The 27,362-nt window shown below is 38.1% G+C and overlaps 1 protein-coding gene across 2 annotated transcripts; it reads left to right on the top strand.

The window, feature by feature from the left end:
- Nucleotides 1-57: 57 nt before the first annotated feature.
- Nucleotides 58-27,113, top strand: TSPAN19 (tetraspanin 19). 2 transcript variants are annotated; one of them, XM_027543223.1, is made up of 9 exons: nt 58-126; nt 8,942-9,033; nt 9,121-9,193; nt 11,547-11,671; nt 17,543-17,617; nt 20,802-20,912; nt 23,119-23,262; nt 24,543-24,626; nt 26,911-27,113. In XM_027543223.1, exons 2-9 carry the CDS (start codon nt 8,968-8,970, stop codon nt 26,977-26,979), a joined length of 747 nt encoding a protein of 248 aa, XP_027399024.1. In that variant the 5' UTR covers nt 58-126; nt 8,942-8,967; the 3' UTR covers nt 26,980-27,113. The 2 variants fall into 2 exon arrangements, with proteins under 2 accessions (XP_027399024.1, XP_027399023.1); XM_027543222.1 differs by having other exon boundaries at nt 91-151.
- The last annotated feature ends 249 nt before the right edge of the window (nt 27,114-27,362 follow it).

The raw sequence follows: 27,362 nt of genomic DNA on the forward strand, positions 1-27,362 counted from the left end.
CCGCCCTCCAAACAAAGAGTAACCACGGCAACCGCCAATCCCAAGGAAGAAGGGCTTTACAGGTGCCCCAGCAGGACAAACTAACTCCATTCCAAACTAGAACGAACGCTTCATCTCAGGAGCTCGGTGAGGAACTTACATTTTATTCCAGGTAGATTTTAATATTTAATTAATTTTGGAAAGTAATAATAAAGAAACGACACTTTGTTACAGCTACCCAATTAAGGGTAGCCTGACTTTTAAATTGTCTCTTACCTATCTGTTTTTATTATGTGACTCTAGTGAATGTTGAGTTGCTCGTGTATAAATTGTGCACTCCACAAAAACTTACTCCTGAATAGTGATTTGTGAGGCCTGGAAGTATAGAAGAAAAGCCAATAAATTGTTTGCCTCGCATGACACCAAGTTTCTTTTAAAATAGAAAAAAATCAATCAGCAATGACTATCAAAATTTTTTAAGTGAATGGATGTGTGGGGTGAGAAATTAAGAAATTATATTCTGGAATATGTTTTACTGTAAAACATTGAGCGTGACACACATTGTTTTAATATGAAATTTGAATTTAAGTTTATATCATAACATTTAATTTTAACTTAAAAATTCATAAAGTTCCTATTACTGGTGAAGAAAATGTATACAACTGATTTTCATTTTTTTTTAAGTTTAAAAATGAAGCATTAAATTCCAAGAGGAAGTAGTTAAGCGTAATTGTAGAAGCTATCTGATATACATTAAGCTAAACGCAAACAATATCATTGAGCCTTTGAAAGAAAATAGACCATGTTTCCTGGTAACAATTGAATAATAAAATGCATTGTGTCAACTTAAGAATTAATAATACAAAGTGAGAAATCAGTAGACTTTTGATATTAAAAAAACACATTATCTCTTCATTCAAGAAAGAAAATGATTTTCAAAATAAACTACTCCTGGTTTTAGAATTGAATTTTGGATATTTTTATTATTAAAGACCATACTCAAGTAACAATTTTCCTTTTTTTAGTTTAGTTTTGTTGCTGATTACAAACTTTCAAACTCTTTATTTAAAATGTTTGAACTAACATATTTTGTTGCAATTCACATTAAACTTAAAATTTTATTTGTAATTATGAAACTATTCATGCTTTTCCTAAAGAATATAAAATCCATTAGTAATCAATTAATTTCTAAAACTGACTTTAAACAACTAATTTGAAGATGTTTGAATTTCTTTCCTTATTAATGCTTACCTTGTCAAACAAATTCATAGCAAAAAAGAAGAATCCTGGAAGTTCTGCTGAAGATTAATTTGTGGCGCATGTTTCTGCAACTCATACTTTCAAATTACTTATTAAAAACAAACAAACCACACACACACACACAAACCTACTCAAGTTAAAGGGTTATGAAAAAAAATAACATAATCCACTTAGGGTATAATTTCTAGGAAGAGTACAATTAAATAGATTTTTGCTAAATGCTGCATAGTTAAACAGTAGTTTCAAGTTGAATTGATTTATAGTCTATGACGGTTTGCAAATTGTTAGCAAAGCACTCATGATCCCTCACAATCTTTACTGGGTCTACTTCTCCAGCCTCATCTGTCATCTCTTGCCACTCTACTCAAGCCCTCATGCACTTCACTCCAAAGCCTGGAACAGTGTTCCATCTGTATTGAAAACTTCCTCTTCTAACCTGTTTTTATCTATGTGTCTTTGTGCTCAGTGGTGTATGACTCTTTATGACTCTATGGACTGTAGCCTGCCAAGTTCCTCTGTCCTTGGGATTTTCCCAGCAATAAGTGATACGTAGTTAGTTAGGAAGTTGTTGTTGTTTAGTCAGTAAGTCTTGTCCAACTCTATTGCAATCCCATGGACTGAGCCTGCCAGGCTCCTCTGTCCCTGGGATTCTCCAGGGAAGAAGAATACTGGAGTGGGTTGCCATTCCCTTTTCCAGGGGACCTTCCTGACCCAGGGATTGAGCTTGCATCTTATATGTCTCTTAAATTGCAACCATATTCTTTCCTACTGAGCCACTGGGGAAGCCCCTTTTGTCTGACTGGAGCCCTCTTAATTATTCTTCAAGGATTACTTCAAATTCACCTCCTTTCTGAAACTTCCCAGTTCCATTTATTCCCAGACTCTGAACCCCCAACACACAATTCAAAGTTGTCCACAGATTTGGTTCCCTAATGGTTTGTCTTATTTATTCATTTGTGTGTGTGTGTTCCCATCTTCTGGCATTTAGAAGGAACTTAAAAAACAGTTATTAGAGTATTATTTAACTAATGAAAAATGACACTTATGAATAGGCGAGTTACTGTAAATTGTCTTTACCTATAGCATTTGTGCTATTAAAAAAAATCTCTGCTGTTGGACCATTTATTAACGAATCAGGGAATAAACCAAAGAAATACCATACCAGGACTTTATTTAAGTTAAAACCAAATTCTTTGTCTATAGCAAAATAAAATATGTCTACCACATCACAAATATTTACATAGGAACTGCACTAACTTGTGTACCTTTGTGTAAGCAAATCATTTTCACTGACAACCTTTTTAGTATGTGAGGCTTATAACTGAAAAGATCAGCACATAACCATCTCTTACCATTCTGTGCCAACATGGCTTAGGGCTTCCTTGCTTGTTGCTAAGACACCTGGTTTGATGTGTTCTCTTTAACTTGAACTGTTTGCTGTGGTCTGAATGTTTGTGCCTCCTCAAAACTCACATGTTGAAATCCTTACACCCAATGTGGTGGTGTTGGAAGATGGGACCTTTAAGAGGAGGTGATTAGTTTATGAGGGTGGGGCACTCGTGAATGGGATTAGTGATCTTACCGAAGAGATCCCACAGAGCTCCCTATGCCATATGAGGATAAAAGAAGTCTGAAACTTTGCACCTTTATCTCAGACTTCCAGCTTCCACAGTTGTGAGAAATAAATTTCTATTGACTACTTAGTTTTTGGTATTTTGTTATAGCAGCCCAACTGGAGTAAAGTAAAGTGAAGTCACTCAGTTGTGTCCTACTCTTAGTGACCCCATTGACTGTAGCCTGCCAGGCTCCTCTGTCCATGGGGTTTTCTCAGGCAAGAATACTGGAGTGGGTTGCCATTTCCCTCTGCAGGGGATCTTCCAGACCTAGGGATCAAACTCGAGCCTCACACACTGCAAGCAGACTCTTTACCATCTGTAAAAGCAAAACTAAAAAACAAGAAAAAAATCTCTACGACACTGAAACAAAACCACCAACTTATTTATGTCATGTAAAGCAAAGGACTGGCATTAAGATACATGACACTGCACATAGGCAGCGTGTCGTCTATGGGTGGTTTCAGCAGCAATGGGAAATACGGCACGATTCAGTTCCAGCTTTTAAAACACAAGAGCGAAAAACTGCCTGCCTCCCTACAAGGTGCAGGGTCAGGAGACAGTTCTGGGTTGCTATTGGTGAAGCATTCAGTTTGCTTCTTCGCCTCACACTTCTCATTCTTTTATTCACAGTTAATTACTATCTGCATATAATATAAGTCTGCTAGACCATAAATTAGCAGCTTTCAGGAGAGATACCTTGAACAGTTCTTAGGGAGGTTAAACAAATACTATAGCCTAACACCCTGCTCTCTAACAAACGTGCACACAATGGAAGTGAAGTCTCAAGTGATGGATGGGACAGGCAGGGGGTGGGGCTTAGTCTCAACTGTAAAAGCAAACAAATCTAAATGATAACTTAGTGTGATCATGGGCTTTTGTCCATTCTGGAAACAAAGAAAAAAATAACTATCAAGTGCCATAATCTCTTTTCTCACTTTTCAAATATCAACAGGATTCACGATCTTACCACAATTGTTTCTGTATCTTCATGTGGTATCTACATAATTTTTTTTCCCTAAAATGAAGAAAACAAAGAACAGGCTGGTCTGAGTAATTAATCATCTTCCTCTCTATACTATTAAACCTCTGTGAACAAAAGCTTTCCAAACTTTGTGATTACTTTTAGAAGTGGTTCATTTATTATTGAGAAAGAACTACCAAAAGAAAAAATATCTAAATTTTTATCACATCCCCAAACCAATATTTTATTTTTCTAATGTAGAATTGAACAAAAAAAAAATTCTTCTGCAAAGAGAACTTTCAAACCTTCATCAGTCAATAGTATAACTCTGCAACTGATCGGATTGACTCACTGTCTAAAAAGGGGGAATTTTTAAAAATTTCTGATCCAATTTGTGATTTACCATCACTCCCAACCACATTCTTTTCTAACTATTCTCTTTAAAGAGAGAGAAAACTTTCAGAGTCCAGTTATTCAACAAGCTTTTTACTTCAGCATAAGGGAAGGGGAAAAAAAAATAGTTTGACTGACATAGGTGGTGAAACATAAACAATTAATAGAAAATGGTCTAAATGGACTAAAGCTCTACTGTTTTGAAGTTACCGTGACCATCCTGCTTAACCAAGTCAGCTGACTTGGAGAGTTCAGAATTCTCTCCCTCTTTGACATCTGTCTCATGTAACGCTATTTTGGAAATGGTTGTTTTCTCATTTCATAAAGTCTGATTTTTTAAAAATCTAGGGATTTCCTTGGCTGTCCAGTGGTTGAAACTGTATACTTCCAATGTATGGAGCATGGGTTTGATCCCTGGTTGGGGAAATAAGATCCCACATGCTATACAGGCGTGACCAAAAAATAAAATTAAATAAGTAAATACATACATACATAAAAATCAGATCAGATCAGATCAGTCGCTCAGTCGTGTCCGACTCTTTTTGACCCCATGAATCGCAGCACGCCAGGCCTCCCTGTCCATCACCAACTCCCAGAGTTCACTCAGACTCACGTCCATTGAGTCAGTGATGCCATCCAGCCATCTCATCCTCTGTCGTCCCCTTCTCCTCTTGCCCCCAATCCCTCCCAGCATCAGAGTCTTTTCCAATGAGTCAACTCTTCACATGAGGTGGCCAAAGTACTGGAGTTTCAGCTTTAGCATCATTCCTTCCAAAGAAATCCCAGGGCTGATCACCTTCAGAATGGACTGGTTGGATCTCCTTGCAGTCCAAGGGACTCTCAAGAGTCTTCTCCAACACCACAGTTCAAAAGCATCAATTCTTCAGCGCTCAGCCTTCTTCACAGTCCAACTCTCACATACATACATGACCACAGGAAAAACCATAGCCTTGACTATAAAATCCAAATTCCTAATTATGTCATTTTCTGTAATCAAACCTCTGCTTATTGTAATCTATAGTTGGTCCCTCATCTCCTTCATTTATTCTCAAGATATCAGCTCTCTATGGACGACCCCCAATTCTATATTGTCTATGCTCTCCACATGCCTGCCCTAAATTTACAGTGCTTAACCACAAGGTTTTCGTTTATCAATTCAACCTGAATGTTTAAATATTAAATTAATAGAATTTATGAATCTTTTTCAAACAATTCCAGTGATTATCATTATTCTTTTATTTTCCCATTGTAAAAAATCTTTCTGATCATCTTTGATTCTTTTTTTATTCATAGTAAAGCACACTGAAATATGTCAAAGCCGTATTTTTCTCTCTCTGATTATCTTTCATATCACAGTTTCCTGTTGAGCATTTTGTTTGGCTTTTCCCACCCTAATTCACTTCTTTTCTTCATCGTGGGCATATAGGTACCTCCACTTCTAGTTGAGAATTGCCATGTGACTAACTGCTGTGTGTCAAAGAAGAGAAGCAGAAGAGAAGTATGCAACTTCCACCTTACATGTTTAAAAGATGCTCACCTAAGTTTACTCATCCTCTTCCTGCTGACTGTAGAGGATTGCACCTTGAGTAGATTTCAGTTCAGTTCAGTTCAGTCACTTAGTCGTGTCTGACTCTTTGTGACCCCATGAACCGCAGCATGCCAGGCCTCCCTGTCCATCACCAACTCCCGGAGTCCACCCAAACCCATGTCCATCGAGTCGATGATGTCATCCAACCATCTCATCCTCTGTCTTCCCCTTTTCCTCCTGCCCTCAATCTTTCTCAGCATCAGGGTCTTTCCCAATGAGTCAGCTCTTTGCATCAGGTGGCCAAAGTGTTGGAGTTTCAGCCTCAACACCACTCCTTCCAATGAACACCCAAGACTGATCTCCTTTAGGATGGACTGGCTGGATCTCCTTGCAGTCCAAGGGACTCTCAAGAGTCTTCTCCAGCACCACAGTTCAAAAGCATCAATTCTTTGGCACTCAGCTTTCTTTATAGTCCAACTCTCACATCCATACATGACCACTGGAAAAACCATAGCCTTGACTAGACAGACCTTTGTTAGCAAAGTAATGTCTCTACTTTTTAATATGCTGTCTAGGTTGGTCATAACTTTCCTTCCAAGGAGTAAGCGTCTTTTAATTTCATTGCTGCAATCGCCACCTACAGTGATTTTGAAGCCCAGAAAAATAAAGTCAACCACTGTTTCCACTGGGAGCCATATATTTTAACAGGCTGGAGCAAAACCCCACATTTCTAGGATGATTTCCCAGTAGAGAACCAATTACATATCTTGAACTGAGAGAGAATATACTTCAGTTTATTTTTTGTATTTGGATCCTTTCATAAAACATTTTAACCTTGACTCTAACCTGCTAACTACTATCAAATCAACAGGCAAGCCTCTTGTTCAACATTCCACACCAGAGTCCCTGTAAAGAGTTCTCACTTATTAGTTTTCTTTCTCTTTCTGGTTTATAGAGAAACAGAAGCCAGGAATTAGGGCTTAAGTAGCTTCTCTCATAGCTCAGTTGGTAAAGAATCCACCTGCAATGCAGGAGACTCCAGTTCGATTCCTGAGTCTGGAAGATCCACTGGGGAAGGGATAGGCTACCCACTCCAGTATTCTTGTGCTTCCCTTGTGGCTCAGCTGGTAAAGAATCCACCTGCAATGTGGGAGACCTGGGTTTTGATCCCTGGGTTGGGAAGATCCCCTGGAGAAGGGAAAGGCTACCCACTCCAGTAGTCCGGCTTGGAGAATTCCATGGACTAAGTCGATGGGGTTGCAAAGAGTCAGACACGACAGCAACTTTTTCACTTTCTTGTTCAGAAAAGGATCACAGCTTTCTCATGTAAGTAAAACTGAAGCTAAAATGTAGATCTAAAGCATCTTGGAAATAAACAAACAAACAAAAAAATTCGGGCAGTCTTTCCCACTGAGTGTCCCATCCAGAAAGTCCAGGCACTGGAGGAATCCACGAATAAGACTGGAGGACAGAAAGTGGAGAAACCAAACAGCAGCAGAAGAGGTCGAGGCAGAGGGTGGAAGATAAAGCCTGGAGACACTCCTGAAGCTGGGAGAAATACCTTGGGGGTTTTTAGGAGGAATATGGCCTTAGAATGAAATAAAGAGGAAAGTGGGTGGGTGCTGTCCTACACGTCTCTTACTTTCCGCTTTCTGAGGCATCTTTCAGTTTAACAAATGGATTGGTTTCTTCCTAACTAGGGACAGACAGCTTCAAATTAGTCTTACTAAACCTGCTTTTGTTACTGAATCAAACTTGGGTCCACTTGCTCACATGCAGTAAAGCCAATCCACTGACACTGGGTTGTGCTAGAGGAAAGCGCAATGTTTATTGCAGGGCATCAAGCAAGGAGAACAGGCTGCGCACGCTCGAAAGATCCAAGCTCCCAGGTGGCTTTTGGGGAAGGGGTTAAAGGCAGTGTGAGGGAGGCGGTTTCGGGGGTATGTGATCAGCTCATACACAATTCTTGGATTGGTTGGCATCAAGGTGAAGTCTTAAGCATCATCAGTCCTTGGGTTTCAACCACTCTAGGGTCTGTGTTCTTATGGTCAGCAGTTTTCATCTGGTAGGGGTCTGTTTCTTATAAAAATAACTTAGGAATGTGTCAGGCCTTTATCTGTATCTTTCAGGGAACTATGAGTTCAGTGGTTCTGCTGTGTGGCAGATTTCTAGTCTAAATTGTTACCAGTTCCCAGCGCAACAGCTATTCTTTGTTTCTACATCGTCACATTTCCTAATCATTACCTCTTGAGTCAGCCTTTTGAGACTCAGTGGAGGCCTGGGAGACTAAAGCAAAAGCCTTTTCCTTCCAAGGGGCACAGGGGCTTATATTGCTGTTTCACTTTCACAGTGTCACTGTGTCAGTTATCCACTGCATGTATTGAAACATTGTAAACCACAGTACTTTTTAAAATATGAGTTACCTAGAATTGAAAAAGTGAAAGAAAAAAGAAAACCCAGGAATATACCCAAGAAAAGGTAAAACCTACGTATCTAATAAACCAAGCACTCAAAATCAGTAGGATAAGTGTTGACTTTTCCACAAATATTTTAGGAAAATAGGGTATCTGGAAAACAGTTTTTTTAAACCACCTTTAGTTCTTTTCACTGTACTATATAACAAAGTAAATTGTAAACTAGTTAAATAATATAATCCACCTGTTGATTGACTGATTCAACACATCTGTGTTTGTAACACATGGTTCCCACTATATGTTAGACTTGGGTTTATTATATACAAGATCTATTCTCTCTGAGTAAAGGTAAGTCTACATGGGAAGGGAGACAAAGATGAAAATAGGCAACAAACTGAGATTAGGGAAAGGCTTCTGAGATAACATTATTCTGGGAAAGAGGAATGCAGTCAGATGGAAAGGAAAGATTTCTGGCAAGGAGAACAAGGTGTGTTATGACTGGAAACAAAAATATTTACTTTCTGAAAACTGCAGGAAATTCAGTATGGCAACTCTTGACATGCTATACAAATGCCCTTTGATCTCAACTGCCTGGACAAAAAATGCAGATAAAGACAGACACAGTTTCAAGACACTCTTCAATATTTTGTTATATTCGGGAGAACAAAGAGGAATGTTATACTGACTGCTGGTGTGAGGAAAAAATATGCAAATAAAAGATATGAGTAAGCAGAATTATTTCAAGTTATTACTGTGGTGTTTATAGTAAAAGTTGTGCTTATCTTTTCAGAATCATCAGTACATGTGGAGAAAAAAATGTTAAGGAAAAACAAAAAGTTGATTTTTAAATACTGTCTTAATCTCGTTAATGGAGCTTTCTTGGTAAGTTTCTGCATAATTACTTACTAAAGAAGATATACATTTTTATTAGCAGTTAGTTAAAAAATAAGTATTGGCTATTTTTTGTAGGTTCTGAGACTTTTACTCATGGGATTTGGTACATGGCTTTTATTAGATGGAAATAATTTTTTCACAGCTTTGGGTATGTATCTATTTTGCTTTCTCTAAATCAAATAAGGCATTCAATATTAAGCAACCGAGTACGTGACTTAGTCAGCAGGTGGCAGTGTTTCCCTAATGTTCATAAAGTACTATTCAATTTTTCCTCAGAAGGTCTTTGTCAGTTGGTTCTATAAACGCCTTATTAAATAATAAGTCTTAAATCCAAGATCATAAAGGAGAGAGAATTTTGAGAGAAAAAGCTAGAAACTCTGGGCAAGAGAGATGAGAGAAATAGAGGATTGCAGTTCTGCTAACTCTAGACTTTTACAGATTTATAAATGTTAAAAGATAATGGAGATCAATATAGTTTCACTACCCAAGTTAAATAATCTCTTTTAAAACTCAGTAACCGAACTTCCCTTGTGGCGCAGTGGATACGAATCTGCCTGCCAATGCAGGAGACCGGGGTTTGATCCCTGATCCGGGAAGATCCCACATACTGCAGGGGAACTAATCTCATTCACCACAACTACTGAGCCTGTACTCTAGACCTCAGAACCACAGCTACCGAGCCCAAGGGTCCTAGAGTCAGGGAGTTGCAACTGCTGAAGCCCATGCCTCAAGCCTGTGCTATGCAACAAGGGAAGTCATCACAGCGGGAGGCCCGCAAGCTGAAGCAGGGAGTGGTCCCAGCTCTCCACAGCTAGAGAAAGCTTGAGCAGAGTGGCAAAGACCCAACACAGCCAAAAAAAAAAAAAAAACGACTCAGTTACCATATCCTATCACCATCACATGGTTAGAAGTATAATATTCCCTATGTCGAAACAACTGAACATGAATGCATGAATGGCTAAAGAAGGATATGTATATATACATACATACAGAATGGATATATGTATATATCATTAGGCACTATCCCATGAGCTAAGGATACAGTAGTGTACAAGAAAGATAAAGGGCATGTCCTCATGGAGCTTAATTCCATGAGGAAGACTCGAAAACAACACATAATTTCATTCCTGCAAACCTTCCCAGTCTCACCTGCCTGAAACAGTTAACTGCCAGCAAGGCTAAGTTTCCTATACACATTGCACCGTTCTGTGCCTCAGAATGCTTCCACCATTCCAATGTAGAGATTTCCAATTATAATTCAGAGCCTGAACTCAAGTGTTACCTTCTCCAGTAATCTTGCCTACCTTCACCTCCTCCTCCTACTGGATTAGCTGCTTTTCTACTCAGTGCTGTGCCAGTAAGTATTCTGCAATGGAGTATTGTTTGTTTGTTTTTTATGTGCTGATTTCTGTGGTGTAAAGAATCCTAGGATAGCCAGTTTTAAGGTGCCAATGTGGACTGAGTTAGCTTACAGATTTTGTGAGAATTTAAGCCTTGGCTTTATGTGCCAGAACAATCTTTTTCCAGCACACCACTGCCCACTGTCTCTACTCTTCTGCCATAAAACCTAGGGCGTATGTAATGTATTCATTCTCCCTTTTAAAAAGTATTTGTTAGGCACTACCCACTCCAGTATTCTTACCTGGAGAATCTCATGGACAGAGGAGCCTGGAGGGCTACAGTCCATGGGGTCGCAAAGAGTCGGACACGACTGAGCGACTTCACTTTCACTTTTCTTTCACATCTGTGCCATAGCACTAAGCATTTAACAATTAGTCTGTTGACTATATAAATATATATATATATATATATATATAGTCTCTAGCTCAGAGAGTTCAGTCTAGATGGGGAGAGAATAAAATATACTTTTAATTGGGCCATATTAGCAATAAACTCAGGGTCTCATACAAGGGAAACTTAACCCACATGTTAGGGTGTTCGTTAGTTGCTAAGTCATATCCGACTTTTTTGTGACCCCATGGACTGTAGCCCACCAGCCTCTTTCTGTCCATAGGATTTCCCAGACAAGAATACTCAGGTGGGTTGTCATTTTCTTCTCCAGGGGATATTCCCGATCCAGGGATCGAACCCACATCTCCTGCATTGGCAGGCAGATTCTTTATCGCTGCGCCACTAAGGAAGCCCACATATGTTAGGTACTATTTTTGATGAATGAATGAATGAATACATAAATGTTTGGATGTTATGTTATACATAGAAGAATTCACTCAAGAAAACGTTGTCTTCTTTCATAGAAGACATTAAAAACAAGGTTAACTTAAAGAGATCTTCCGAGATTGAAGAAATTCTCTATCATGTCATTAGAGGAAGAAAAGTCCTTAAGAATAAGTAAGAGGTGCTAGAATGAGATTAAAAAGAGAGAGAGAAAGAGAATCCTAGTGATTTGGCAACAGCTTCTTAGGGAAATCTTGGGTTGCTGCATTTATTATTAAATAGAAAACACGTATCACTTAATAATAGCTATTTCGTGGTTTCCACAGATGAAAATAATCACTTGACAGTGTATATTTTTCGAATTTTGATTGGAACTGGATCTGCTATTCTTCTTCTTTGTCTCTTGGGTTATTTGGGAATTCACAATGAGATCAGGTGGCTCCTAATTCTGGTACGTATTTCATTTCAGTAGTCTGAATTTGTAGCTTTGATTTTCAGTGTTCAAATTACACAAGTGAGCAAAAATGATTTATGTCGCTGGAACACTGCAGTACAATGGGCTCTTGGGAGCAAGGCAATGAAGTGCTCCCTCCCAAGAATCTTTGCTTAGACAGAATTTTCTTGCTGAGTTTTCAGTGGACCAAATCTGGACCTCAACACTTAACACATTGATATTAATTTTCAACACAGGGTCAATATGTATCCATTGCCTAAGGCGAACTACAGCTAACTAAACTTAAACATGAAGACTAAAATCAGAATAGAATGTGTTAAAGTCAATGAACATTGAAGCTTAGGAGGAAAAAGGAAACAATGGCCTGTAGTTGGCACATTTTCTCCCTGTGGGTGTACCATGTGGGATGCTAACTTATAGTTGAGATCACAATATATAATTTAACAAAGAGAAACATAACTGCTGAGGGGGCCAGACTCTGGTATCTGGTTAGCACACACTCTCTCCCCAGGCATATACATGAAAAGATAACTCAAAATAAGGAAGACAAATCTGAAGTTGAGCCATTTACCATTCAGGAGAATGGTGTGGATCACATGCCAATCCACAGATTCAGGCGAACTGTGTTGTTGTTCAGTCACTCAGTCGTGTCCAACTCTTCTCGACCCCAGGCACTGCAGCACACCAGGCTTCCCTGTCCTTCACCAGTTCCCAGAGCCTGCTCAAACTCACGTCCATTGAGTCAGTGATGCCATTCAACCATCTCATCCTCTGTCGTCCCCTTCTCCTCCTGCCCTCAATCTTTCCCAGTATCTGGGTCTTTTCTAATGAGTAGGCTCTCTTCTCATCGGGTGACTAAAGTATTGGACTTTCAGCTTCAGCATCATCCGTTCCAATGAATATTCAAGACCGATTTGATTAACTGGTTTGATCTTGCAATCCAAGGGACTCTCAAGAGTCTTCTACAACACCACAGCTCAAAAGCATCAATTCTTTGGCACTCAGCCTTCATTATAGTCCAATTTCCACATTCATACATGACTACTGGAAAAATCATAGCTTTGACTAGATGGACCTTTGTTGGCAAAGTAATGTCTCTGCTTTTTAATATGCTGTCTAGGTTAGTCATAACTTTTCTTCCAAGGGGCAAGCGTCTTTTAATTTCATGGCTGTAGTCACCACGTTCAGTGATTCTGGAGCCCCCCAAAATAGTCTGTCACTGTTTCCATTGTTTCCCCATCTATTTGGCCTGAAGTGATGGGACCAGATGCCATGATCTTAGTTTTCTGAGTGTTGAGTTTTAAACCAGCCTTTTCACTCTTTTCTTTCACCTTCATCAAGGAGCTCTTCAGTTACACTTCGCTTTCTGCCATAAGGGTGGTGCCATCTACATATCTGAGGTGATTGATATTTCTCCCCACAATCTTGATTCCAGCTTGTGCTTCATCCTATCTAGCATTTTGCATGATGCACTCTGCATAGAAGTTAAATAAACAGGGTGACAATATACAGCCTTAATGTGCTCCTTTCCCAATTTGGAACCAGTCTGTTCCATGTCCAGTTCGAACTGTTGCTTCCTGACCTGCATACTGGTTTCTCAGGAGTCAGGTAAGGTGGTCTGGTATTCCCATTCTCTAAGAATTTTCCAGAGTTTTTTGTGATCCACACAGTCAAGGACTTTAGAGTAATCAATGAAGCAGAAATAGATGTTTTTCCTAAATTTTCTTGTGTTTTTTTCTATGATGCAGAGGATGTTGGCAATTTGATCTCTGTTTCCTCTGTCTTTTCTAAATCCAGCTTGAACATCTGGAAGTTTTCGGTTCAGGTACTCTTGAAGCCTGGTTTGGAGAATTCTGAGCATTACTTTGCTAGCGTGTGAAATGAGTGCTACTGTGCAGTAGTTTGAACATCCTTTGGCATTGCCTTTTTTGGGATTGGAATGAAAACTGACCAATTCCAGTCGTGTGGCCACTGCTGAGTTTTCCATATTTGCTGGCATGTTGAGTGCAGCACTTTTAACAGCATCATCTTTTAGGATTTGAAATAGCTCAGCTGGAATTCCATCACCTCCACTAGCTTTGTTCATAGTGATGCTTCCTAAGGCCCACTTGACTACGTACTCCAAGATGTCTGGCTTTATGTGAATGATCAAACCATTGTGGTTATCTGGGACATTAAGATCTTTTTTGTATAGTTCTTCTGTATGTTCTTTTCACCTCCTCTTAATATCTTCAGATGAAATATAGCTTTTAACATTTTCTTTAAATCAAATTGGAGAAGGAAATGGCAACCCACTGCAGTATTCTTGCCCTGGGAAATCCTATGGACAGAGGAGCCTGGTGGGCTACAGCCCATGGGGTCGCAAAAGAGTCAGGTGTGACTTCACAACTATTTGACTGCATCAGGTCTCAGTTGCAGCCTGTGGGCTCTTCAGTTGTTTCATGTGGGATCTAGTTCCCTGACCAGGGATCGAATCCAGGACCCCTGCATTGGGAACTCGGAGTCTTAGCCACTGGACCACCAGGAAGTCCTCAAATTAGTTTTAATTCACAGGCACTTTCCTGTGATGCAGATAGGAAATTCAAATGTAGCCAACTGTGCCTCTTGCCAAGAATACCTAACTCTTATGTAGCATGGCAAGTCCTGGTAATCATTCTGGATTTTGTTATCAGTCTACACCAGTTACCATGAAAGCACTCCCTTTCCCAGCTGATGTGGTTCCTTCAGGACTATGCATTTGCTGTTTGAATGGCCTAGAGCAGCAAACCAGGGTTGCTCTTCATCCAGTATATACCAGTACAGGCATATTGGTGAAATTTTTTTGTGAAGGACTGGTAAGGAACAGTTACCTCAGTTCCTTTCCTGCAGTTTACCCCCCCCTGAGACCCAAGACATTCAACCCTGTCAATGACACAGCAATTAAAGGAGTCATGCCTGGCAGAGGAATTCAGTTCAGTTCAGTCCCTCAGTCATGTCCAACTCTTTGTGACCCCATGAATCGCAGCACACCAGGCCTCCCTGTCAATCACCAACTCCCAGAGTTCACTCAGACTCACGTCCATCGAGTCAGTGATGCCATCCAGCCATCTCATCCTCTGTCGTCCCCTTCTCCTCTTGCCCCCAATCCCTCCCAGCATCAGAGTCTTTTCTAATGAGTCAACTCTTCGCATGAGGTGGCCAAACTACTGGAGTTTCAGCTTTAGCATCATTCCTTCCAAAGAAATCGCAGGGCTGATCTCTTTCAGAATGGACTGGTTGGATCTCCTTGCAGTCCAAGGGACTCTCAAGAGTCTTCTGCAACACCACAGTTCAAAGGCATCAATTCTTTGGCACTCAGCCTTCTTCACAGTCAAACTCTCACATCCATACATGACCGCTGGAAAAACCATAGCCTTGACTAGACGGACCTTTGTTGGCAAAGTGATGTCTCTGCTTTTGAATATGCTATCTAGGTTGGACATAACTTTCCTTCCAAGGAGTAAGCGTCTTTTGATTTCATGGCTGCAGTCACCATCTGCAGTGATTTTTGCACAGGAATTAGTTGCTGCCTATTGTTAGTAATTGCTACGTGTTGTTATTTGAATATTACCCGGGGCAGAAGCATTTTAGGCAGATTTGGAACCACACCTTCACGTCCCTCTGGGGTCTTGCCACCTTATCCTGGCAATACCTGGAAAAAAAGACCTCACTCTCTCTTCTTATTCTCCTCAAAGGCATACCTTCAACTCTCAAATTTTATCTTTCTTTTATTCTAGGGCCTTTAGCATAGTTTTCTCATGGGACTTCTGATTTTGAATATGGCAACTGGGATGGAAATAGCTTGTGGAAAGTTTTAATCTTATTTCTATAGACATCTAACTGAGGTTAAAAGATAATAATTTTCAAGGATAAAATCATGAATAACCTGTATGAAAATGAACATATGTCAGAGACTTTATTTAAATAATTAATTAATTAATAGGGGAACCACCAGTAAGAAGTAACAACTGGTTTAAATGAGAATTAGACTTGTGGAGATTTATATTCTCTATAAACTGTATTCATTTGTATTTTTATGAATAGTAATCATTTGCATTATGATGGGAATTTTGTATTATTGATACTATCACAGTTCTGTAAATTAACTCTCTACAGAGTTGAATAATAGCTTAGGCAAATGTAACATTTCATACTGCCATTGAATCAGAAACCCAGGAGAGTCCAGTAGACCTCAGCCAGCTTGCCATTGAAAAGAAATCCAGTAACTTAAAAAAAAAATTGTTTTGCACATTTTCTCTGTCTCTACCTGTCTTCACCACTATTTCTTGATAATGAAGATTAAGTGAGGTATCGTGTTTAGAAGTCTTAAAAACCTAAACTTCTAAACAGTACTAAAGACAAAAACCTATTTTTGTCCCTGAAAATAGGAAATACAATGTATGTCAAGTAAGCAATGTTAATGGACTGTTTTAAAGTATTAAATGTTTAAAATATGTAAACTAATAATACTAAATCATTCTTGTATTTTATTTAGTAAAATATTCAGACAAGTTACTTTAGAAGTTATTTTGAATTCTAGATAATATGTAACACTGTGCCGCTATAGTGAAGAAGATGGCAGTGGCCATAAGTTTTGAAACAAGAAAATAGTCAAATAGTGCAAAAATCATTTTCTTTGGCCTTGAAGTAGTTTTAGTTCTCAAAGCAATAGTCCGAATATGCATATAGACTCTACTATTGCCATTGCCTTTGTTACTTTCTCATTATTTTGTTGCTGTTGTCGTTAATGCTGTCCTTGCTTTGTGCATGATGGAATAGTTTATGTCTGGTTACAATTTAGTGAGTTCTCTAGTGTTAGCGGAATGGTGTTAAGTGGAAGTCAAGATATTTAAATTCCCCTCTATGAGTTTTAGATCTGAATGAAGAAGGTATCGTCATCAACTCCATAGGACAAAGTAGTCTGTTAGAGTTCTCATGAAATATTATCACTTCTTTCTATCTTACTCTTATCCAAATGTTCATTGATTTTTTTGCCTTTTGATGTAAGGATTTCACTCATGTGTATGAGAACAGGAAACTTCAGTAATACCCATGTATATTTTCAGATCAGATTAGATCAGTCGCTCAGTCGTGTCCGACTCTTTGCGACCCCATGAATCGCAGCACGCCAGGCCTCCCTGTCCATCACCAACTCCCGGAGTTCACTGAGACTCATGTCCATCGAGTCAGTGATGCCATCCAGCCATCTCATCCTCTGTCGTCCTCTTCTCCTCTTGCCCCCAATCCCTCCCAGCATCAGAGTCTTTTCCAATGAGTCAACTCTTCTCATGAGGTGGCCAAAGTACTGGAGTTTCAGCTTTAGCATCATTCCTTCCAAAGAAATCCCAGGGCTGATCTTCTTCAGAATGGACTGGTTGGATCTCCTTGCAGTCCAAGGGACTATCAAGAGTCTTCTCCAACACCACAGTTCAAAAGCATCAATTCTTCAGCGCTCAGCCTTCTTCACAGTCCAACTCTCACATCCATACATGACCACAGGAAAAACCATAGCCTTGACTAGATGAACCTTTGTTGGCAAAGTAATGTCTCTGTTTTTCAATATGCTATCTAGGTTGGTCATAACTTTCCTTCCAAGGAGTTAGCGTCTTTTAATTTCATGGCTGCAGTCACCATGTGTAGTGATTTTGGAGCCCAGAAAAATAAAGTCTGACACTGTTTCCACTGTTTCCCCATCTATTTCCTGTGAAGTGATGGGATCGGATGCCATGATCTTTGTTTTCTGTATATTTTAAGACTGCATATTTCATATGATGTGCATTTTCCATCACTGTAGTATCTAAAAAATATATTAGGAGCATAGTTCTCATCTCTGTGTCTCTTTTCTCGTAGTATGCAGCACTGTTGATGTGGGCTGTTGGTGTTCAGGTTTTACTTTCAACACTCATCTTTGCAAAGAAAGAAGAGGTATGGAAACATCATCTTTCTATTTGAAAAATAGGAAAATCAGATGTTGTAGATTATGAGACCTGAACCTATATTAAACCTATAGTAAAAGCTAAAGGTAAGTATATGTCTTTAGGGGAAAAGGGATGAAATAGAAGTACTAGAATCGTGTAATGGAAAGGAGACAAGGGTCAGATTGGAATGGAGGACAGAGTTCATGTCTTAACTCTGTCTGCAGGAGACGCAGAATGTTGTTGTAAATGACAAAAAATGTGGGGGAAAAGGAGATAATACTTAGAGTGGGGGATCCAAAACTGGCCCCCTCAGCCAACCCTGGCTATCACTAGTAACCACATCACTGTACTATATTCTGTTTTTGTAAAGAAATAGCTTTAGACTTTCTAAAGATACTAATTAGTACTAATTTTAAATTTAACAATTTCATTTAAATAAGATGTACTGAATAATTCATAAATTTGTATAGTTATGGCCATAAGTGACAATTAAATTAACGGATGATTTATATTTTTTTAAGTTCAAAAAAGCATATAATAAATTTCCTGAAAACTTTTCGGTAACACAACTTACCTCTTTACAACCTATAGTTACTTTTAATTCTTTAAGAACCTTCAGTATTTCAGTGCAGTCAAGGTCTATTTTTGTATCCTGGGAGACTGTCTTATAGCACTAAGAGCATAGACTTGAAGTCAGTCCTTAAACCTATGTCTTCATCTACTACCTTATAGAGTTATCATTAACTGACAGTTGTAAAGTCCCTGTAACAGGGTAGCTATTTGAGAGCTCTCTACCTTCCCTTATTTGACTTTTAAAAAATAATTTTTATTTATTTATTTTTTGGGTGTGCTGGGTCTTTGTTGCTGCCTGCAGGCTTCCTCTAGTTGCGGTGAGCACAGGCAACTCTTCACTGTGTTGCACAGGTTTCTTATTGAGATGGCTTCTGTTGTTGCAGAGCACGTGCTCTAGGCATGCAGGCCTCAGTAGTCACAGAGCACAGGCTTAGTTTCCCCGAAGCATGTGGGGTTTTCCCAGACCAGGGATTGAACCCATGTGCCCCGCACTGGCAGGTGGATTCTTAACCCCTGGGCCACCAGGGAAGTCCTTCCCTTATTTAATTTTGAAGGAGACCCTGAGCAATTCCTATGGTTCCTAGCCTTCAAACTCTTTCTCTCTCTCACTTGCACTTGCCTTCTCTCTCTCTCTCTCTCTCTCTATATATATATATATATATATAAAATTAAAGCAAATTATATATATATATATATATAAACTCCTAATTAATGGCCAAACCTCAACAAAATCTTTTCTGTATAGCACCATTGCTTTCCAACCTCATTTGCTCTCTTGTGCTTGGCATCTGTCCTGGGTATCTAATTACCTAGGGCCTATTGTTAATGACTTGGCATTTATATATAAAATTTCTTCTCTCCGCATGAAAAAAATGTGTGTGTGCACAGCACACACAATCAAGTGAGTCCTGTAAAGCTGTCTTGATCCCAACACATCATCCTCTAACTTTTGGACCTGGTGATAGAACCTGAATATCAGACTTAAGGGCCTTTAACACATGGATATAGTTAATCAATGTCACCCATATTTACTTAAGTATTATTCAGATACTCCTCTCCACCTATCTTAAGAATAATAAAAATCTATCATTTAATAATAACCACCGTGTGCCAAAGAATGTGATAGGCACTTTATTGGCACTATATTATTGATCTCGTAACAAATCCTAGAGATGCATTGTAAGTCCTGCTTTCTAGAACAGAAACTGAGGTTTTGAACAGAGAAATACATGTAAATGTATTTACATGTATTTTATTTATATAGTAGTAACCTAGATTATATATGAAAATCATTTTTACTCATATACTAAAGTTTGATTCATAGGCACTCTCAATCTCCCAAGTTAAGCTTAAAAGGTTAATGAGGATATGTCTCTCTGTCATCACAAGAGTATAAAATAGAAAAACATCATTTTCTATTTTGAATAAAAATTAACTCAGAGAATATGTGAAATAGATTATATGAATAACACATTATATCATTCTAATCTTCTTAGATGTAAGTGTGTAAGAGTTTAACATGTACAGATGTCTTAATTATTGTATTATTCCAACCAGTTATTTAGTTTTCATTATTCAAAGATAGCATATGACAATGAGAAAGTATTAGACTAGATTTCAAATGAATTAGGTTTAGAAGTCACACCTCTTCTTCATTCATGTAAACAAAGGAAATGATCATATTCTCTGAGTATCTATATCATGGTTCATAAAATGAAAATGCTGTCTGAATTTCTACCTTTTACTATTTTTAGGACCAAATTAGGACTTAGTTATGAAAGCCATATAAACTTTTAAATGCTTATATAAGTTCCTATTAAAAATTACCCATTCAATATCTAGATTTCAAAATAGCAATTTCCCCCCAAACGTTCAGATATGATTATTTTTGCTTTAGCATTATGAAAAGATAATTTTTAAATTGAAAAATGTAATTCTTGTAAAATATACAGTAGATTCAGATCAATAGTTTTATTTAACATCTTGATTAATGTGGGAACTAGTTTAGATATAAAAACCAATTAGAAGAAGAGTACAAAGAGAAAACATTTATATAGATACAAAAACTGACATAAAAACTGACTTTGAAAGGAAAGGGATCAGTTTTATCCCCACCAGGAAAAGTTCATCTGCAATTCTCTCCAACAAAGAATCATTTGAATTGGGAGACTGAGACCAACAAATATACAACTTACAAAGTTGTAAAATAAATTAAAAACTGTGAAAAGTACAGACTCATAGAATCAGAGAACCCTGAAGGTATACTAGAGAAAACCTAGTTTTCATTGAAAAGATCCTCAGTCATCTTTTCCATTTATAAGTCTTTCACAATTTTTCCTGAGATTATGAGAAAAAAATGTTAGAACCTTTCAACATTGAGGAGAGCAGCACATAACTTTCTTCCTAATCATAAAAGAAGTCTAATGTAGTCTTCCTATAGATCATAGTGTAAAATACCAAAGGTATTCACACTTGCTCATTGCTAAAAATAATGATAGGAAGAAAAATAAAACACCTAGAAATAAGTTGAAAACAACAAACTGAGTTTGAATACTTTTTATGAGGAAGCATAAGGGAAGTTTCTATAAAATTTTCATTTTTAATGAAATTTGCAACAGGTTCACCAAGCATGGCATGATAAAATTGATTCCATCATTTCTGAGTATGGATCTGAGGATTTTCCTCAAGATACACCCAAGTGGATGATTCTGAATGCTCTGCAGAAAACGGTAAGATGAAATTATCATGAAAGTAAAAAATGAGACACCAAAGGTGACAGCTGAGAGGTGGGAAGACAAGGAAGGACAGGCGATGGGCACAGGAATGAGAGGTTCTTGTATTTCTTCTAAACAAATGAGGTGGCATAGGATTGTCTAAACTTACAGATCTTGAGTTTTACCCTTCTTTTGTAAGGTGTATCTGCTTTTCTGGGTCAGTTGATGGGTGGTCATTTTAACCTGGATTCAGCTGTAAAAGTGTTGGGAGTCTTCTGCCAAGTGTAACAATAATCTACTCTGTGGCATCCAGGGGGAGATAAATTCTAAGCCCAGTCCCTGCTGGGCAGCAGAGTATCCTGATGGTTCCCATTTGAGCCTAAACATCAGGTTTGCCATGTGGTAACTTTATGATCCTGGATAAGAAATCTTCTTAACTTCAGGTACCATATTAACAAAATAGGCAGAATAACCCCTACCTCTGGTTGTCAAGAATAAAGGAAGTAATATATACATAATACATAGAAAGCCTTGGATCTGGGACACAGTATCAACCTAACACTTGTTAGCTGATGTTGTTAGGATTATCATTTCACTGTTCACATGTTTCTTGGCAAGGTAAGGGAATGTGTGTACTCAGCCAAATGGTTACAAGAATAGATCGACACAGGAACATAGTTAAGTGCTTGATTAAGAAAAAAAATAGGAAACATTTACGTAGCTCCAGGTCCTTTTTTAGGTGCTTTGCATATATTAACTCATTTAGTCCTCTCAATCCAATGAGATAAGAACTATTATCTTCATTTTGTAGATGAAGGTAGAGAAATTCATAACTTAGCCAGTGCCACATGGCTAATAGATGGCACAGCCAAAATTCAGTCCCTGACAATCTACACTAGATTTTGTGCTCAAGTGCTATTCCAGAGTTTCACATAAACAGTTACTATTTTTAGTATATTTAATAACAAATGCTTATTAGGAGAATTTAAATTTATTATAAATGATTTTATTCACCTTATTTTTTCTTTGGTGTATGTGATCTGAAAAGGTATTGCATTTTCAGATAGCATTATGAGTGATAGCAGTGTATCAAACCTTCCTATGGTCATTAACTGATAAATCAGGAAAACGACTGAGTGACTTCACTTTCACTTTTCACTTTCATGCATTGGAGAAGAAAATGGCAACCCACTCCAGTGTTCTTGCCTGGAGAATCCCAGGGACGGGGGAGCCTGGTGGGCTGCCGTCTATGGGGTCGCACAGAGTCGGACACAACTGAAGCGACTTAGCAGCAGCAGCAGCAGGAAAACATGTCTATATGTATGACATCACTGTCATTAATGAGAATCCAACTTATGTTTCCTAGCCATGAATACCATTGAGCATTGAGATAATATATGTAGATTTGATTGTTTAACTGACTTTCAGTACCCAGTCTCTAAAGTACTATGTTAGTCATTTGATGTTTCTAAGACGGTGCCAAATTGTTGGCACATATTGCAACATAGGTGGTACTGATGCTATAATTTACAATAACAAGTTTAGAAAATAATGATCTACTCACTTTAACTTTCTCTTATTTTCTAGGTGACAAATATATAAACTGATTCTTTCACATCCTTTCAACTCAACTTGATAGGACTGGAAATGAGACATTTCATAGATGCTTGATCACTTCTGAATCTTTTCCTTATTACTTTCTTTTTTTTTTTTTTGTGGCAACTTTTCACACAATACAAAATATAAGGTTAACATCTTACATTAACCCTAAGAATTTAGAAACAACCCTGAGTCTCTATGTATATTAAACACATATGGCAGAATATTTTGAATAAATCATAAAGAAAACTGTTATAGTTAGGAGAAGGTATAGCTCAAGGGATTCTCCCTCCCATGTTCTGGCTCTAAACGTGATTTAGTAAGTCAAGTATATCTTTCATCCTGAACTTTATAAGGTAAATTCAGATATAACAATTTCATTCAAACAGCTCACTTATATGAGTAGAGATCTTTAATTCTGATTAATATCAACCATAGCAACAACAGCAACAAAAAAATATTTTTGTTTAAACAAACAAAAATATATTTGTTTAATCTGTTATATTTCAATGCAGAATAAATTAATAAATTTATCATAAAACCACTTTGAGAAGCATAGGAGTCATATAATTGACTGCATTTTGAATATTCTATAGTAAAACTTATAGAATCATTTTTCTAGTTTCAGTGTTGTGGCCGAAAAAATTACACAGATTGGACCAAGAATAAGAATAAAGAAAATTCAGAACAGGTGCCATGTTCTTGCACAAATTCTACATTAAGAAAGTGGTTTTGTGATGAGCCACTGAATGCAACATACCTACAGGTAAATATAAGCCAAGGCTTCTCCAAGTGTTTACAGTACCCTGTTTTTTTTGTTTTTGCTTTTATTTTTTGCAAGTCATTTTAGAATCCTGAGCAAATTGTTGTATTAAAAACAATGCCATTCATGGTTATTAGGTTCTTAAGCACCTTGCTAATAAAACCACAGTGAAGTGGATTATATCAGTTACATAACAAAGTCATTAAACTTTCTGGGTTATGTGATCTAAGTGTGCCTAGAACTTGGGATTCCATTAACTCTCTCCTCAACCATCTTTTGGAGAAGGCAATGGCACCCCACTCCAGTACTCTCGCCTGGAAAATCCCATGGGCAGAGGAGCCTGGTGGGCTGCAGTCCATGGAGTTGCAGAGAGTTGGACATGACTGAGTGACTTCACTTTCACTTTTCACTTTCATGCATTGGAGAAGGAAATGGCAACCCACTCCAGTGTTCTTGCCTGGAGAATCCCAGGGACAGGAGCCTGGTGGGCTGCCGTCTATGGGGTCGCACAGAATCGGATACGACTGAAGTTACTTAGCAGCAGCAGCAACCATCTTTTGACAGAGAAGATCCTTTTGGCGAATCTCCGTTGTATAGGACTGGTAAAGGAACTGCAACAGTAGAAATAAAGAGGCATGAGGTTTGGCAAAAACTAAGGGAGGAAATCCCAGATGTGTCAAGGGTGGTGTTCACATAAAGGCGGCAGAAACCAGAGAAGAGGTTCATCTGTAGCAACTTCTGTCTACAGATATAGGACATGATAAACTAGGGATTTCCATCCAATAACTTCTAATACTTTGTGTTGTTTATATATTGATGTTATTCTAATTTTAAGATGTCTTTCATTAACATCATTCATTCATAGAGAAATGGAGGATTCTCCATTTAAGGATTCCATTTAATCTCCACTTAAGGAATTTCCATTTAAGGAATCTCCATTTGGAGGATTCTCCAAGAAAGGTTCTCTTTGGGAAATAGCATGTTAGGCAATAGTATCTGCCCTGCTGAATTTCAGTAGTGTTCAGAAAATCAAACCCCTCTCAAAACTTAATAAATTTCTGATTTCAACTACTTGACAACATCTTAGCAGCTTAAAAAGTAGCAACTGAGGCATCTTGCTATTGTAGGAAGCTCTCTGGGCTAAAAGTCCAGTTTCCAGTTAGATGTTGACTTACTTTTTAGACTTTTGTACATTACTAATCTCTGTGTCTCTTCTCTGTAATGGAATTATGTATAAAACCATTTATATCTCCAAGTCAATCTAAGTAAGTTCTTTTCCTTAGGGTTGTGAAAATAAAATCAGCACATGGTATCATGCTAATGCTTTGACATTAATTGGAATTAATTTTGGACTTTTGGCTTCAGAGGTAAGTTTTTGTTTGTATATTTAAAGATTAAAAAAAAATAAGTATAAAGTATATGGGATAGACTGTAGAACAACCAGATGGAGACCTATGCAGACTAATTAGTCCAATAGGAGCCAGGACCCTGAAACTGTTCACACACAGGAGGTCCCAACTGAGGGTAATATCCTTAGATCAGCCTGGGTGGAACCTGGAAATCATGATCATCCAGGACTTTCGTGGCAGTCCAGTTGGTTAAGACACCCCACTTCCAATGCAGGGGGCTTGGGTTTGATTCCTGGTTGGAGAACTAAAATCCCACAGGCTGCATGGCATGTTCAAAAAAATATAAACAGATTTTTTTAATGGCTTTATAAAAAAAATAAGTTGTTCTCCTGGGAGGTAGTGATTTCGTTTCTTAGTGAAACGAAACTACTTAAAAAAATACTTAAATAAATACTTAAAATACTTAAAAAAAAAAACTTCAGTCTTGGCAGTGAGTTGACCATGATTGGCAGTGTGTACACTGGCAAATTTCTTAAATCTAGGCAGATGTTTGACATTAGTAAATGTATTCAATCATACATTCTTTCATTCATTGCTTCATTCATTCATTCAATAAATTTGAACATCTACTATGTGTCAGGTCCTGTACTAGATGCTAGAGATACAATAGGAAGCAAAATCTACATATTCCTTGACTTCCAGGGTGCCAACTGCAAAATCGAGGTTCAGAAATAGTACTTAATTTTCCAGTCCCAGTGCAAACCAATAAAAGCTAGTGAAGGGTATGGATTCAAAGAAATTGTAAGACTGTATAGATTATTATTGTGTAGAGTATAACAGAATAAATATATAACATGTGATTTGGCCGAAATAGGATAGCAAATTTAATTTATGTTGATCCACAAAGAAGTATCAACAACCTCAGATATGCAGATGATACCACTCTAATAACAGAATGTAATGAGGAAATAAAGAGCCTCTTGAAGAGGGTGAAAGAAGAGAGTGAAAAAGCTGGCTTAAAACTCAACATTCAAAAAACTAAGACCATGGTAGCCAGTCCCATCACTTCATGGCAAACAGATGGGGAAAAAGTGGAAGCAGTGACATATTTTCTTTTCTTTGTGTGTGTGTGTGTGTGTGTGTGTGTGTGTGTGTGTGTGTGTGTTTTAAGGCAGTTTCAAAGTCACTGCAGACAGTGACTGTAGCCATGAAATTAAAAAAAAAAAAAAAAAATGCTTGCTCCCTGGAAGGAAAGCTATGACAAATCTAGACAGAGTATTAAAAAGCAGAGACATCACTTAGCCAACAAAGTTTTGCATAGTCAAAGGTATGGCTTTTCCAGCAGTCATGTACAGATGTGAGAATTGGACCATAAAGAAGGCTGAATGCTGAAGAATTGATGCTTTTGAATTGTGATGCTGGAGAAGACTCTTGAGAATCCCTTGGACAAAGAGATTAAACCACTCAATTCTAAAGGAAATAAGTCCTGAATATTCATGGGAAGGACTGATGCTAAAGCTCCAATACTTTGGCCACGTGATGTGAAGAGCCAACTTATTGGAAAAGACCCTGATGCTGAAAAAGATTGAGGGCAGGTGGAGAAGAGGGTGACAGAGGATGAGATGGCTGGATGGCATCACCAAGTCAATGGACATGAGTTTGGGAAATGGTTGAAGGGCAGGGAAACCTGGCATGTAAAGACCAGGATACAACTTAGCAACCGAACAACAAGCAGGGCCCTCACCTAGAGTTCCATAAATGCTTTTCAACTGGTAAGAGTGTTTAGTCTCAGGATGGTGGTAAACAAGACAGTCTTGTAAGCATTGATACTCTTTTTAAATGTTTATTCTCTATTGTATTCATCCTGAGGCAATTAAGATAAGACTGAATGGGGGATATTATTGTGTTCCCGTTTATCATCTACTCTTTCCAGACCATCTTTCATGATCCTATAACAAAAAGAGGCAGTTTTTTTGGAAGTGATGACGTTAGAAAAATGATGAACACAAAACATCAGCAGTTTATCATAGCATCTAGCCCAGTGATAGCCCATGTAATTAAAATTGAGTAGTCCATTCCTTCACCCTCTCTGTAAATGAACTTGGTGACATCTGGGCTACCCTACAAGACTTACTCTGCTGACTTCTTATTCACAATGATATGTATCTTACTTGGAAATGGTCTCACCCTCCTTCCTCCCTTTTCTCTTTGCAGAATACATTTTGGTGATTATATGGTGTTAACTTTACAAATTATTCTTATTGATTACATTTTAATCTCTTATTGTTTCCCTTTTTTCCAGGTTTTGCAGTTCTCATTAACTGTTTCTTTCTTCACACACATCAAGAATAGAATATATGCAGAAAAGTGATCACTGGATTTTAATTTGTCTGGAAGAAACCAGTTAACTCGTAAAATAATCATATTGAATTCTTCTAGTCCAAAAGAAAAGTTTTGAATTACATTCATTGTTTAAGATTTAATAAAGTCAGTGGTTATATTTGACATAGAATTATTGAATATAATATCGTTCGATGAAATTTTTCAGTTCAGTTCAGTCGCTCAGTCGTGTCCGACTCTTTGCAACCCCATGGATCACAGCACACCAGGCCTCCCTGTCCATCACCAACTCCTGGAGTTCACTCAGACTCACGTCCATCGAGTCAGTGATACCATCCAGCCATCTCATCCTGTCGTCCCCTTCTCCTCCTGCCCCCAGTCCCTCCCAGCATCAGAGTCTTTTCCAATGAGTCA

Source organism: Bos indicus x Bos taurus, chromosome 5 (genome assembly GCF_003369695.1).
Source record: "Bos indicus x Bos taurus breed Angus x Brahman F1 hybrid chromosome 5, Bos_hybrid_MaternalHap_v2.0, whole genome shotgun sequence".
Classification (NCBI taxonomy): domain Eukaryota; kingdom Metazoa; phylum Chordata; class Mammalia; order Artiodactyla; family Bovidae; genus Bos; species Bos indicus x Bos taurus.